The sequence below is a fragment of the Neolamprologus brichardi genome, chromosome 7, assembly GCF_056152115.1.
Source record: "Neolamprologus brichardi isolate AB-2024 chromosome 7, ASM5615211v1, whole genome shotgun sequence".
Lineage (NCBI taxonomy): Eukaryota > Metazoa > Chordata > Actinopteri > Cichliformes > Cichlidae > Neolamprologus > Neolamprologus brichardi.
In genome coordinates this window covers 56,883,950-56,899,478 of record NC_142110.1, presented here as the reverse complement: position 1 = coordinate 56,899,478, position 15,529 = coordinate 56,883,950, and the positions used below count along the sequence as shown (strand labels likewise).

The 15,529-nt window shown below is 41.0% G+C and overlaps 1 protein-coding gene across 3 annotated transcripts in view; it reads right to left on the bottom strand.

Moving 5' to 3' along the window:
• Positions 1 to 3,855: 3,855 nt before the first annotated feature.
• The window catches only part of pi4kaa (phosphatidylinositol 4-kinase, catalytic, alpha a), a 65,691-nt gene continuing 54,017 nt past the window's right edge, over positions 3,856 to 15,529 (bottom strand). For all 3 annotated transcript variants that reach the window (XM_087843930.1, XM_035913849.2, XM_006804684.3), the window contains 15 exons: positions 14,677 to 14,764; positions 14,423 to 14,590; positions 13,166 to 13,219; positions 12,794 to 12,914; positions 10,982 to 11,111; positions 10,806 to 10,876; positions 9,891 to 9,963; positions 9,616 to 9,796; positions 9,417 to 9,521; positions 8,479 to 8,604; positions 7,502 to 7,622; positions 7,078 to 7,237; positions 6,794 to 6,883; positions 6,364 to 6,447; positions 3,856 to 6,146 (listed from right to left, as the gene is read on the bottom strand). In XM_087843930.1, the coding sequence (XP_087700056.1) occupies positions 6,095 to 6,146; positions 6,364 to 6,447; positions 6,794 to 6,883; positions 7,078 to 7,237; positions 7,502 to 7,622; positions 8,479 to 8,604; positions 9,417 to 9,521; positions 9,616 to 9,796; positions 9,891 to 9,963; positions 10,806 to 10,876; positions 10,982 to 11,111; positions 12,794 to 12,914; positions 13,166 to 13,219; positions 14,423 to 14,590; positions 14,677 to 14,764 (1,624 nt within the window). In that variant the 3' untranslated portion in view covers positions 3,856 to 6,094. The remainder of the gene's footprint in view (positions 6,147 to 6,363; positions 6,448 to 6,793; positions 6,884 to 7,077; positions 7,238 to 7,501; positions 7,623 to 8,478; positions 8,605 to 9,416; positions 9,522 to 9,615; positions 9,797 to 9,890; positions 9,964 to 10,805; positions 10,877 to 10,981; positions 11,112 to 12,793; positions 12,915 to 13,165; positions 13,220 to 14,422; positions 14,591 to 14,676; positions 14,765 to 15,529) is intronic.

Here is a 15,529-nt window from a genome sequence, read left to right as displayed (position 1 = left end):
TGAGGCCACCAAAGCGAAAGCCCTCCGCCACTTGGCTGCGCCTAGAAATCCTGTCCATAAAAATTATGAACAGAACCGGTGACAAAGGGCAGCCCTGGCGGAGCCCATCACCCACCGGGAACGAGTCCGACTTATTGCCGGCAATGCGAACCAAGCTCTTGCAACGGTTGTATAGGGATCGAATGGCCCGTAGCAATGGGCCAGACACCCCATACTCCCGCAACACCTCCCACAGGACACCCCGAGGGACACGGTCGAATGCCTTCTCCAAGTCCACAAAACACATGTAGACTGGTTGGGCAAACTCCCATGCACCCTCAAGTATCCTCGAGAGGATGAAGAGCTGGTCCAGTGTTCCGCGACCAGGACGAAAACCGCATTGTTCCTCCTGCATCAGAGGTTCGACTAGCGGACGAACTCTCCTTTCCAGCACCCTGGCATAGACTTTCCCGGGGAGGCTGAGGAGTGTGATCCCCCTGTAGTTGGAACACACCCTCCGGTCCCCCTTCTTAAAGATGGGGACCACCACCCCGGTCTGCCAATCCACGGGTACTGCCCCTGATCTCCACGCAACATTGCAGAGGCGTGTCAGCCAGGACAGCCCTACAACGTCCAGAGCCTTCAGGAACTCGGGGCGGACCTCATCAACACCAGGGGCTCTGCCACCAAGGAGTTGTTTAACTGCCTCAGTGACCTCGCCCCCAGAAATTGGCGGGTCATTCCCCTCATCCCCAGACTCTGCTTCCTCCTTGGAAGACACGTCAGTGGGATTAAGGAGGTCCTCGAAGTATTCCTTCCACCGCCTGACAATTTTCTCAGTCGACGTCAGCAGCGCTCCACCAGCACTATACACAGTGCAGGTAGAGCACCGCTTTCCCCTCCTGAGACGCCTGACGGTTTGCCAGAACCTCTTCGAGGCAGTCCGAAAGTCTTTTTCCATGGCCTCTCCGAACTCCTCCCACACCCGAGTTTTTGCTTCAGCCACTGCCCGAGCCGCATTCCGCTTGGCCTGTCGATACCTGTCGGCTGCCTCCGGAGTCCCACAGGCTAACCAAGCCCGATAGGACTCCTTCTTCAGCCTGGTGGCTCCCTTCACCTCTGGTGTCCACCATTTGGTTCGGGGATTACCACCACGACAGGCACCAACCACCCTGCGGCCGCAGCTCAATGCAGCAGCTTCGGCAATGGAGGCGCTGAACATGGTCCATTCGGACTCAATGTCCCCCGCCTCCCTCGGAATGCTGTTGAAGCTCTGCCGGAGGTGTGCGTTGAAGATCTCGCAGACTGGGGCCTCTGCTAGTCGTTCCCAGCACACCCTCACTACGCGTTTAGGTGCACCAGGTCTGTCCAGCGTCCTCCCCCGCCACCTGATCCAACTCACCACCAGGTGGTGATCAGTTGACAGCTCAGCCCCTCTCTTTACCCGAGTGTCCAGAACATATGGTCGCAGGTCTGGTGATACGATTACAAAATCGATCATCGACCTACGGCCTAGAGCGTCCTGGTGCCACGTGCACTTATGGACACTCTTATGTTCGAACAAGGTGTTCGTTATGGCCAAACTGTGATTAGCACAGAAGTCCAATAACAAAGCACCGCTCGGGTTCAGATCAGGGAGGCCGTTCCTCCCAATCACGCCCCTCCAGGTCTCGCTGTCGTTACCCACGTGAGCATTGAAGTCTCCCAGCAGGACAACAGAGTCTCCAGGTGGAGCACCTTCCAGCACCCCCCCCAGGGACTCTAAGAAGGCTGGGTACTCCGAACTGCCACTCGGCGCATAAGTGCAGATGACAGTCAGGACCCGTTCCCCGACCCTAAGGCGCAGGGAACAAACCCTCTCGTCCACCGGGAAAAACCCCAACGTACCGGCAGCAAGCCGAGGGGATATTAGAATACCCACCCCAGCCCGCCGCCTCTCACCAGGGGCAACTCCAGACTGAGACACAGTCCAGCCCCTCTCCAGGAGACTGGTTCCAGAGCCCAAGCCGTGCGTAGAGGTGAGCCCGACTATATCTAGCCGGTACCTCTCAACCTCACGCACTAACTCAGGCTCCTTCCCCACCAGAGAGGTGACATTCCATGTCCCTATTGCCAGTCTTGGCAGCCGGGGGTCAGTCCGCCAGGGCCTCCGCTCCTGGCCGCCACCCGGCACACAATGCACCCGACCCCTATGGCGCCTCCTGCGGGTGGTGGGCCTGCGGGAGGATGGGCCCATGTCTCCTCTTCGGGCTGTGCCCGGCCGGGCCCCATGGACTAAGGCCCGGCCACCAGACGCTCGCCCTCGGGCACCCTCCCCGGGCCTGGCTCCAGGGCGGGGCCCCGGTAACCCTATCCCGGGCAGGGTAAACTGTTCCCTCTGTGTTTTTTTCATAGGGGTCTTCTGAATCGCTCTTTGTCTGGTCCCTCACCCAGGACCAATTTGCCATGGGAGACCCTACCAGGGGGCAAAAGCCCCCAGACAACATAGCCCCTGGGATCCCTGGGACACACAAACCCCTCCACCACGATAAGGTTGCGATTCACGGAGGAGAGGTTTTCATTATGTGAATACCTTGACAATCTTCACTCAAAAAGCTGCAAAACATGTTTGCCCAGCACGGGGATATATTCAATTCTTTAAGATAAAGCCATAAATATGTGTGTCTGAGTCTTCTATCAAAACTTACAGCTTAATATATATGAAGTTGTAAAAAAAAGCTTTATTTCGTCAAGAAAGTTCGTTTCTTACGATTACATGCATTTGAATGGGACACTCGCTCGAAACAAAGTATAGGTTTTCATTATGTGAATACCTTGACAATCTTAACTGAAGGAGCTGCAAAACCTGTTTGCCCAGCACGGGGATATTGAATTCTATAAGATAAAGCCATAAATATGTGTGTCTGAGTCTTCTATCAAAACTTACAGCTATTTATATGAAGTTGTAAAAAAAAGCTTTACTTCGTCAAGACAAGCTTTTCGTACAATTACATGCATTTGAATGGGACACTCGCCCGAAACAAAGTATAGGTTTTCATTATGTGAATAACTTGAAAATCTTCACTCAAAAAGCTGCAAAACCTGTTTGCCCAGCACGGGGATATTGAATTCTAAAAAATAAAGCCATAAATATGTGTGTCTGAGTCTTCTATCAAAACTTACAGCTATTTATATGAAGTTGTAAAAAAAAGCTTTACTTCGTCAAGACAGTGCGTTTCTTACGATTACATGCAAATCACATTGTTTAAGTATAGAAAAAAAAATACTAAAATTAAACAATATCACTTTGTGCTTCTTATTATTCCAACTGTTGTAAGGAGTCTGCTTAAGTTTCTTCAGATAGGTCAAAGGTCAGTGCCGTTGGCTTTATGGTCTTCCAACTCTTCCTTCTTGCTTGTCTTCATTCAGTGGTTGCCAGGCTCACATAACCTATAAAACGAATGTTATCTGATGCCTTCAAACACTATTATTTTAAGGAAAGTTTGATTTTCCAAAATATGTTTGGTATTTATCCCTGACCACTTTTTTTTACTGTTTGTTTTGTCTGCTATGATTGTTTGTTTTTTATTTTTTTGGTTTTAAACTTTTCTTCTTTCTTTTTTTTTCACCTCAGAAAAAAATGAAAAAAGGAGTAGAGAAAATATAAAAGGCAAAAGGGGTAAAAGAAATAAACATTAACAATGAAAAGTGACAAAAAGTATGTAAAAGAATGAAATGAAAAAGAAAACAAGGATAAAAAAAAAGAAAGAAAACAAAACAAGGAATAGTTTAAAAAAAAAAAGAGCCAATCTAGGAGAAAGGAAACATGTCAATGAAATAAGACCTAGAGGAACACAAAAAATAATAATTAATGATACACTGACAGTCTGATTCTGGTGAAATGTTGACATTTATTCTGACAATAATAAGTTTCCACACATTAGCAGAAAAAAAACGGATGCTCATCTAAACAATGCACTAAACAACTGAACAACTAAATATATATTGCATAAAGTTATTTTTATGTCAAGTATTACTACAGTTGTGATTCTACCATGGGAAGGAGAAATGGCTTTTTAGGTATAATCATCATCTGCATCAGTAAGCCAAGAGGATTGTTTTGATACAAAGATTAATAATAATGTTAATATGAGGAATGCTTCCAAACAGGGTTTTGCAGACATGTTGCACACATGTATTCTGACACATGCTATCAGACAGACAGAATAGTAGTAACCAATGGGTCATGGTCCAGCCTGTGTGCTGTATTTAAGCATTTAATACTACAAGTGGGGGAAAAAAATGTAAAAACAAACAAATAGTGCAGGAAAAATAAAGACAAAGACAAGAAAAAGAAAACAAGAGATGGGGAAATAAAGAATTAAAGTAATAAGAAATGATAGAGTGGCGTAAAGCTAAGTAGGAAAGAAAAATGAAAGAAAAAGGGATCGGAATGAAAAATTAAAAATGGAGAGAAACATGGAAAAATTTGGAAGAAGGGTAAAGAGCAAAGTAAAAGGATGTAGTAAAAAGAAACTGAAAAAGTAGGAAAAATTTATTTCTTGGTTAAGTTTGTGGGCCTATTTTAGGTCTATTCACTACAACACTTGTGCTTTTATTTCCAGTGTTCTCTAACCTGGAACTCCTTTCTGGTGTAGCAGCTGATTCAAATTTGGCTCCTCTTGAGTAATAAAATAGGCCACAGATGTTAAGCACTGTGTTTCAGTGTACAGGGAATTTCACATTTGGACTACCTGGTTTTGCCACCTTTTTGGATCCATTCCAAGAGTTTATAAAAATTTCAGTGAAACCAAAGATACATTATTTGCTCTTTTCCTCTTGGAAAAATATTGCTGCCACCAAATTGTTCGGGCTCTATTCATTGCATTTAATGTACTAGCACCATGGTCCCTCAAGTAATGACAACCTATAACCACTATAAAGGAAAATCTTGTTTTTTTGCTCATTAACACTGTAAGTCAAGATAAGATAAGGTTCACTTTTCTTTTTTTTTTGTCTGAGTTGTGCCTCAAGCAAGCAAGAAAAGACGCACAGTCCTGCACAATAAACGCTGCATGAAAGTCTTTTAATATTGCTCATATTCGCGTATGTTAATGTAACTATTTTGCTCATACAAAATAAGTTTTGTATTTTGATTGTGAGTAACATATGCCATGCACATTCCAGCTGCAACACTTGCTCTCTTTATGTGTTATTTAACAGTAATTACTTGTACTAACGTGAGCTGTTTTGCAGATTAAGTAAGTGCTACTTGAATGTATAACCTCGCAGAACTTTCTACTGTGTGCATCTGCTCTAGACAAATAGAGATACAATGACAACTAGTGGTAAATTAGTGGAAACAAAAGGCTCAACCAGAACCAAAGTTTAGTGTAAAAATGCCTCCATACAATAGATATGACATATAAAGACTTGCATGAAAAGGTGTAACCATCAAAGTAGCACAGTTAAAAGTTTGTCACACATAACTCTACACATACATCACAGAAAACCGCCTGTGCTGATGTGATTCTACAGCAAATAATCTACAGTACAAGCTACAGCATAAGTATGTCTGATTCTCTAAACACCTTTACATTTCTAAAGACTACTGTTAGGTTAAATGTTGATTGACTGCTGCATTCATTTTGGATGAATTTAAAAACATCTACATTTTTCAGAGTATTTTAATGTCTTACATTTGAGCTTTAATCTCTTGACTGTAGGCAGGTGAAGCTGCAGAAATACTGTACTCAATAAAGTGCATCAAAATGGGTAACAGCATAGGAACAAAATGAAAACAGCTGCTTTTTACAAACACTGTAAAGATGGCTCCCTTTTAGGCCAAGTTTCTCTAATGTGACCCTTAAGTTAGTGTTTGCACAGTAACAAGTAACAGCATCAAGAAAATACTTAAAGGGCGTTTCAGATACCTGTTTAGTAAACGACACACATCATTTTTCAGTCTTGTGTAAGTAATTACATGAGAATGAGATGATTTAGCATTAAAGTGCATCATTTTTGCCAAACTCTGAGGAGCAGAGTAGTGTTCGAGACTGCCACCTCATTCAGTTTTATAAAAACACAGCATTGCTCGTTTGTTCTGGATGCACAGTGGAAGGCTGGCAGATAATCTTCAGTATGGAATCTGGTTTTGGTAATACTGCAGCATGTCGTATGTCTTGCTCCTGTTAAAATGAAGTTAACAAATATTTATTAGAAGGAACAATGTTAAGGGAAAAAGGTGTTTATATATTTTTATTATTAACTATGGGTGTGTTAATAAAGTTCTTTAATATCCCAAAATGACACTATACAATATTTGACCAATTTTGGCAATGGGCTTATACATTTGTCTTCTGTAACAACTGCAGCACAAATTAAGTAATGCAAGTATTTTGTCACCTGCTACTGAGGAAACAGCTTTGGATGACTTTGATGATGAATGCTGCCGCTTCTTTTTCACTCATTTGTGGATTAAAACGTCCTCTGACAAAAAACAAAAGAAAAAACAATCAATGTGAACACATTTTGGGTGGAAATAACAGTTTCACAGTCCAGTGGCACTGGAAGTGTGCCTTACATGCTGCACTCATTGTTTTTTTTAACTCCAGGTGGCTGCGCTTTGTTTGTCTTCCTTTTTTGACACCTACAGAATAGCTGTCAAAACACATATTACCAAATATTTATTTCTATACTAGTTTTTATAGTGCTCTAGTCTCAGATAAATTGGCAGGATTTTACTGCATGGGAGATTTTTGACATAATATTGACTACATACAATATAACTCACCATAGAAGCAAAAACACTCGGGTGTCACACTGTTGAACTTACTTGAGAAGTTTTATGGTTTGTCCTCTGAAACATGGGAGTCCAGTGTCCAGCATAAGGGTCACTAGAGAAACTACTGCATCCATGTATGGGCTGTTTGACCAGAGAAAACACAACATAAACTTACAATACCGACAACTTCTTCGCCACTACTTTCTTCACAGATGAATCCCATGTAGCACAAAAATTAATTGACAGAAACCTTTAAACAACCATGAAAGCCTTTTTGTTTTCTAAAAAAGTACTCGAGACACTTGTTTGTTTGTTTGTTTTTTTCAGCTTCATACCGTACAGCCAGATATCCTCTGACACACATCTCCATGAACCATTTAAAAGGTGTGGCCTCCATCTTGCCTCCCATGATCATCACCATCTCATCTGTCAGCTTGATGTCTGGCTCCCAGCCCAGGTTACCTCCAGGAGAGCTCTCAAACATGAAGCCAAAATCTGCAAACAAATTATGCCAAACCTTCACCATTACTCTGTAAAATTGATGAAACTACTCTCTGGTGTGTACAATCTTGTTTTAAAACATTGTGCCCAGATTTGAGTAATAATTAATAAAGGTTAATAATGATCATATTTACTGAAACAATAATAACTACTGTCCATATAGTGTGGACATTCAAGAAGCTTACAGTTGGAAAAAAAAAAAATCATAAAATAATAATAGTTAAAAAAGGAAACCCATATCAAACCCATACACCCCACCTATGTGAATGAGGTGGCCCTTGCTGTCCAGCATGATGTTGCCATTGTGTCTGTCTTTGATTTGCAGCAGGAACAGCAAAAGGCTGTAAGCGGCCATACTTCGGATGAAGTTGTAACGAGCCTGCAGAAAGAACATACACGTGATAATGAGGTATAATTATGCTCATTTCCCACCACATTCAAAAATCTCTCAGATGACAGTTCAGTCCATGTTCCCCAAAGCATTCACACAAGGATCATGGATATGCCTTTTTTTTCATGTCAGGAACTCATTATTAATTTTATACACATCTAATACATTCTCACAAGGAACATCATAAAGAGTAAAGAGTGGCAGGTGTCAGATTTTACTAGTGTTTCAGTACAGTTTTAGATAAGCAGGTTAAGTTTGTCTATTAAGAGAAGTGACTGTTAAGAAAGCTTCACAACAAAATTCTTTTTCAGTTAGGTCTTTTGTATGGCTGGTTACACTCAACTATAGCTTGATAAGTAGTTAGTTTAGTTTGTCTCATAAGATGGCTCCTGTGTCACGCTAAGAGATAAGAGAGTCTTATATCTCTGCTGTGACCACACAAACAATGTATGTGATTTCTCTCGCTTAAACCCCAATGTTGTGTGTTGAAAACTGCTTTGTGCTACTATTGGTCCACACATGCTGGTCACTGTTACTGAACTGATGTTTAGGAGTCTTAGCAGACTAAGCTAGCAATATACACCTTGCTTAAAATGGCAGACAGCAAACCACCAACCACAATGTGTCCCTGTGATTACTAAATTTCAGATTAAGACACTCATGATACATGTCTGTAGCCATATGGCTATTCCACTTTTACTTTGAAAAGACTTTTTGGCAGGCTATCCTACTAGGCTAGCCTGTCATACTAGAACCAACTATGAATCCTTCTGAACTATTAATAATTCCTCATTATGAAATATGCAAAACTGATTTGAACAGTCCCATAATTTAAGCTCCATACCTTCTGGAAGGCGAGGGTGGATTCATCACCATACTGATTCCGGAAGTAATCATACATCCCAAAGTCAGTCTGTCTACCAAGCTGGTCCCTGGATTTACAATCTGGGATGCACTCAATCACACCACACTGAGGAAGAGAAGATGTGATGATGTGTGACGTTTATCAGAATATCCTCCATTATTATCCCAAATCAGCTACAGAAGATTACAGGAAAAGTAACTTTGTGGCAGATGCACAAAATGTCAAGTCGACAATTTTCTCTGATGTACATTAGTTTGTAAAACATACACCATGTTAAGGGTCACTTTCCAACATGGTCTGTCTTTAGAATAACAACAACAACAACAAAACTGGATATGCTCATTTACAGTATTAAAAAAATAATGTGGAAGCTTACTGGCATTTGTTTTACATTTAAAGATGATATTTTATACAAAATTAATGTTTTCATTGTTTTAGAGTACAATTACAAAATATGTAATATGACGATACCATTGTTTTTTCTTTATGTGTATCTGAACACTGTACTGGTTTACAGTGATGTCAAACCAGGACAGGTATGCACAGCTGGAACAGCATTATATTTATTTTTACTGAGTAACTAGAAGAGTTGTTCTAGCATGTTTCAGTTTGTCAAGATGCTGCTGACCTGCACAAACACTGAAACAATAGGGGGATGTAGATGTGTCAGAATGAATTTTACATGGTATTTTAAGCTGTAAATAAAATAAAACATTTTGGGGACAATGCAATTTGAATTAGAGCTACATAGAGCTGTATTCCATTCCTATAGTGTCCTATTTAGATTGTTTTATTATTTTTATAAATAAAATGAAGAAAAATCTTTAAAAAAAAACATTAAATTTTTAATACTTAGTACTGAAGTAAATGGGGAAAGGAGATGAAAGCAGAAGAGATAATAGAGAAAAGAACCATACCCCTGGTGCAGTAGCCACCACTCTGTAAGGGAAGACGAACAGATCCAGGCCGACCAGCTGGAAGATATTCTTAAAAAGCCCTATGATCTGCAGTGCAAGCATATCCTGGAGAAAGGAGAAAAACACAAAGGGAAATTAGTCTGAGTATGAAGTATGAAGTGTCAGACATTGATCAGACAGTCACAGAAAAATGTTGTACCTGTCTGCAGTCATCTCCCACTTTGAAGATGGCTGCCTGCCAGCAAACCTTCTTTGACCCATCTGGATTCTCCTCTCCATCTTCCAGAGAGTCTGATGGGCAGCGGAGACCCTCCCTCTCTAGTTCACTCACTCCGCAGCGCTTCACCTTGAACTTGGCCAGATAGGGAGCCTTGGCAGCACTGCAAACATAGAAAACACACATACTCCCATAAGTTACAGTCATACTTATCATTGAAACTACTCTATGAAACACAAATAAAGACCCAACATTACCTCTGCATAGGTGTTCCAGACTTGTAATCAATGTCCAATACTATGGCTTCAGGATTACTAGGCAGGTAACAACCTAGAAAACAGCAAGACAAAATACAAACATAAGACTCAAACTCTGAAAGGACAGAAGGGCCTGAAGCACAATGATTAATTCACAGCTTCTGCCTTTGCAAGCAGACTAACATTTCAGCACTGCTGTGTGTTTGTCAGAGTAAACAGAGCAGTGTTGTAACCTTAAATCTGTTTGCAAAATTAAAGGGTGTAAATTAAACACTTTAATCTGTCCCTTCAAAGCTTGCTCTCCTAAGAAGCACACTATACAGGCAGGAAGAAATGCCTGACCTTATAAGAATACACCTTTATTTTACAACACAAAGGGCTTAAGCAATGTTTTAATATCACAACACAGGCATGTGTTTGTCTGTATGGACAAAAGGTATTATATATTGGCCAAGTGGTTGGAAACAAAACAAACTGATTCTGTGAAGTGAAGATACATTTGACATTTGACACAATGAAAGAACATTATGTCAGTCTTTAAGGGACAGTCTGTAAATAAATAGCTGCAGGATCCTTATTCAGACCGATACAATATGACTAAGAGCTAGCAAATACATTTATTCATCTTCATATTGATATATTTTCTTATTTTGTGCTCGGTACAAGCTCTGTGTACAGAGTTTCACGTTATAATGTATTATAATGAATGTAAAGTACTGGTGGATGCTCATAATAAACATGACCAAAGTCAGTTTTTCTACTCTCTATATGATGTCATTTTGAGCACCCCACCCTGTTTATACAATGTGATGTTAAAATATTTAGATTAAAACTGTTTTCACAGAAGATTTAACTGAAGTTTACAGTTTACAGAGTCAAATAGGCACCCATATTTACTCTCAGACAGTTCCTTACCTGGCTGCACTTTGATATCGGACAGAGCTTTGAGGCAAGCTCTCTTTCTCTCCTCGCCCTTTGGAACTGGCCTGGGGAAAAACGCAAGCAGCAAACACAGCAGAATTTAAACTTCTCTGTGGTTGTGGCACATACATGACCCTGACGAATAGCAGAATACTAGCTAACAGACTTACTTGATAATAGCAGAAACGTTGGTGATTTTGTTGAAGAAGTCAAACTCTCTCTGGTAGAAATCTTTGGCAGGACCTGACAGTGAACCTGTGATCTCCTCAACCATCTGCTCCAACAGCTCCCCAATGTCAGCTATGCAGAAACATTCAATTTTAATTTTAAGTTTTTCTACTCTACTTGAGAACGCTCTTTATACAGCGTGTCTTATTCACACACACACACACACACACACAGACACACACACACACACACACACACACTTTTTTCTATGTCTAAGCTCTCTCTCTCTATATATATATATTTCACACAGATTCACATTTTGAGAAACACAGTAGGGGCAACTCATGTATCATGCCCAAGTATACTTTAGTATGCAGACTGGAGCAACAATCAACTTTAATGGTAATTAATAGATTACCTGCTCTGCCTTCTGAGCTACAGCCACCCAAAGCTGGTATTTAGCATTGTGACCAATATCTAAAACAAGCTGGACATAACACAGTATTAGATTTGACTGGTTACATGGTTGATGTGGTTTGTCTCATGGGTTGTGGCCTTACAGAACACATGACTGGACTTTTCAATAGTGGGTATGGTGTACAGCACCTATGTCGATAGACATAACTGGTAAGAACTGCAGAGCTGATCTTGAATAGTGCGGTAAAGAATTAACTTGGTAGCTTGGTCTAGTAGCTTTGGTGTAGAACTCCTTTAATGTACTTTTAATAGGTGCGAACATTATTGTAGTTTGGTTCCCTATTTGGTAATGTCTTGGACATTATGGTTAGTGTGGCTTGTGATTCTAGTTCTTCAGATCTGGAGCAACCCTTTGATTTCTTTTTTCCCCCCGCTATTATGAGGTTTAAGAATTTTTCCTGATAAAACCTATTTGCAAGAACAGATTTGCAACCTGGGGGAGATACCACTTGCACTCTTCTATATGGCAGTTACACTATTAGAAATCTCCAGCTTGGCCATGCCATATTACTATATCTAGCATTTTTACTAGCGTTTTCTTTTTTCCTCCTTGAATTTGATTCAGGTTACTCATGTTGCTGGCTAGAGGAATTGGATTTGGTAAGGGTGTTGGTATCAGCTGGCTTGATGGGTCAGCTGGCCATTTTATTAAATGGGATATGTTTTAATGTTGCGTTATTGTTAATAAATTATGATTTTTTTTTTTTAGATTAATTTCCAATGTCAAGGTGGAACACTGATTTTTTAAGAATGGGGGTGTAAAGCCCCTCTCACTCTCAAGAAAGTCCTGGTCTGCTGTTACTGATGACTGGCATGGGAGGATCGCCAGCTAATGCAGCTCACCTCAGGCTATAAAAGTTGGCCCCGAAGAACTGTTAAGTCTGTCTCTTCCAATCCATCTTGCATCAATACATTGGTTATCTTTGTTTTCTTGGTTAGGTTATGTTGAATAGATTGTCCTTTATTTAAGTAAACTTTTTGTGTGAACTCTTTCTTGGTTACCCACTTTGAGTCAATTCATGATAATAGAATATGTCACTTATTTCTTATTAAACTTATTCTGCCTTTACTTTTTTTATGGCCACCTTTTATCTATTACTTATTTCTCAAAAAGCTTAAATTGGACTTAACTAGGTTAACTTTGTACGAGACAGTTGAAGGAGCTTGAAGAGCTGAATAGAAACAGTTTCATGTTTTACTCTGAAAAAGTATTTTTACTGAGTGTGTTCATGTAGGTTTTAATATAACCGGAAGTTAGGGTGAAACTAAATGTTTTTCATTCTTTTCTTTCTTTGTTACTCAGACTAACTAACGCAATTTGATAAGTCTCTACTCACGGTCTTTTTGGTGGCCCTCTTCATCCATAAAGATGTTGGTCTTCATGTTCCAGATGAACTGGTGGGCAAGAAGCTGAGACTTCTGGGCTGCCCACAGGATATATTCTCTCACGTAACCCATCTAAGCGAGACAGAGAATAGACAAAGCTTATATTGGTATTATTATTATAGTTAATTATATCTCTCTCCTTTGCACAAATATCTGTTGATAAACTCATAGTTTAAGCTCCCACAATTAATGATCTTTCTTTTTTTTTGGAAGGGAATATGATGAACTTCTTGTAGAAGGAAAAATAATCTCCCAAGTTATCACAGAGTAGAGCATGGAATTTTTAGTCATGAAATCAGTAAAGGTGGAATTGTTAATATTACCTTGTCATAACGCAGAGCCTGAACAATCTGAGGAATGTAGAATAAGATGGCATCCTAGAAGGAACAATGAAGAACTATTAAGAAAGATTTGTTTTTATGAAGTTGTATCCTCCATCTTGGTGCTGTGACATTGTTAAAGGAGGAACAAAGTCCTCTCTACTAAATATTCCACAGTCAACCGCTTGTGGTATCAAAACAAAGTGGAAGTGAGTGGGAATGACAACAAATTGGTCAGCCACGTAAAATCACAGATTAGGGTCAGCAGATGGTGAGGCCCATAGCGCGGAGAAGTCGGCTTTCTGCTGAGTCAATCGCTACAGACGCCCAAACTTCCCATGGCTTTCAGATTAGCTCAAGAACAGTGCACAGAGAGATTGGAAGAATGCGAGCCAATGCAAAGAATGCCACGACTGGAATCTAGAGGAGTGAGGATGTGTTTTCTGGAGTGACGAGTCATGCTTCTCTTTCTGGCAATATGATTGACGAGTCTGCCAAGAGAACAGTATCGGTATTTGTCTGACTGCACTGTGCCAAGTGTAAAGTTTGGTGGAAGCGGGATCATGGTCTGGGGCTGCTTTTAAGGAGCTGGGCTCGGCCCCTTAGTTAATATGAAAGGAATTGTTAATGCTTCAGCATGCCAAGACATTGTGGACAATTTCATGCTCCCAATTTTGTGGAAACAGTTTGGGGATGACCCCCTCCTGTTCCAACATGACCACTGCAAAAAGCAAGGTCCAGAAAGACTTTTATGAGCAAATTTGGTGTGGCAGAACTTGACTGGCCAGAACAGAGTCCTGACCTCAACCTGAACACCTTTGAGATGAATTAGAGCGGAGACTGTGAGCCAGGCCTTCTTGTCCAACATCAGTGTTTGACCTAACAAACGTGCTTCTGGAAGAATGGTCAAATATTCCCATAAACACACTGAAATCTTGTGGAAAGCCTTACCAAAATAGATGAATTTGTTATAGCTGCAGAGGGCCAACATCATATTAAAACCTATGGATTAAGAATGGGACATCACTAAAACTCCTATGAATGTGACAGCAGACGAGCAAATACTTTTGGCAATATAGTGTACCCGATAATTACTAAGCAATTCTTGGCGCAAATCCACATTGCTTTGTACAGGAGAGCTGGCAGTTTAAAGAAGACATTTTAATGTCTAATCCTTTCAAAAAGTTCAGCACATTAATGAAAGCAGCTTGAGTCAATGCCATGCTGAGCCCAAAAAACCAAAAACAAATCTTGACCTACTGGAGGAAAAGAGCGTAGCACTTTAACCCCATACTGAGCAGTAAGGGGATGAGGAGGGTACATGCTGCTGAAGTAGGACAGACCAGTGGGCGGGTCAGCCGGAGCCCAACACAAGATGTGGCTCAACTCAGGGGAGTCAGCATCAATAGTGTGCCATGTCACCAGGAACTAAAGAAGGATAATTATATAACATTCAGTCACATTAAACATATAAGATTTCCAAAATCAAGCTTTACAAGAACACCTGATCTCACCTTGACAGCCTCAGGCACATCACTGACTGCACCGGGGTCCAGTCTCACAAGTCTGGTCACTTCAGCAACAATGGCGTCATTCTTAAATCTGGAAAATAAGACATTTAAAATGAAAATCTACACTCTAGTACAAGAAGGATAGTCACACCTTTACATTAAGCACTGGTTTCTTCTTAGTCAGAATTTCGACTATTGTTTTTCCTACAAGCAGCAGACCACAAGGAGGGATGTTGTGTCTTGACCTTTTTTAGTGGCAACATTGTTTTCAAAGCTTATGTAGGGTGAGTCAAGTGATAGGCTGTTAGGTTTAATGTACGTGTTGTAGGTTGCCATTTAAAAAGCTACACAATGCCATTTAGAAAGCTAGAATGCTTCTGTTTGCTATCTAGGTAACCTACGCATATGACTACGTGCATGACATTGATGACGGGAACAAGCAGCCTTGAGAAGAACAGATTCTACCAACAACAATCTGGGAGAGCTGCACTTCCATCATATAACCACACACAATGTATAATCATGCTTGCACAGCACAATCACACTTTGTAACCAGTTATAGTCAAAGGAGCTTGCAAAGAAAAGCGTCTGGACTTCTTTAAGTTGCTTGAAGACGTTTCACCTCTCATCCGAGAAACTTCTTCAGTTCTAAGGTCAAATGGTGGGGAGTCCCAGATTTAAACCTAGTGGGAGTATCCCCCCAAAAGAGGGACAAAAGGACCCCCTGATGATCCTCTAATCGCCTGAGCCAAGGTGTGAGTGAAGCCAAGGAATTCGCATGATAAGGTGGGGCCAGGTTTCACAAAGAGCTCACCCGAAACCCTGGCTGATTGGGACCCACACCCAGTTTCACACC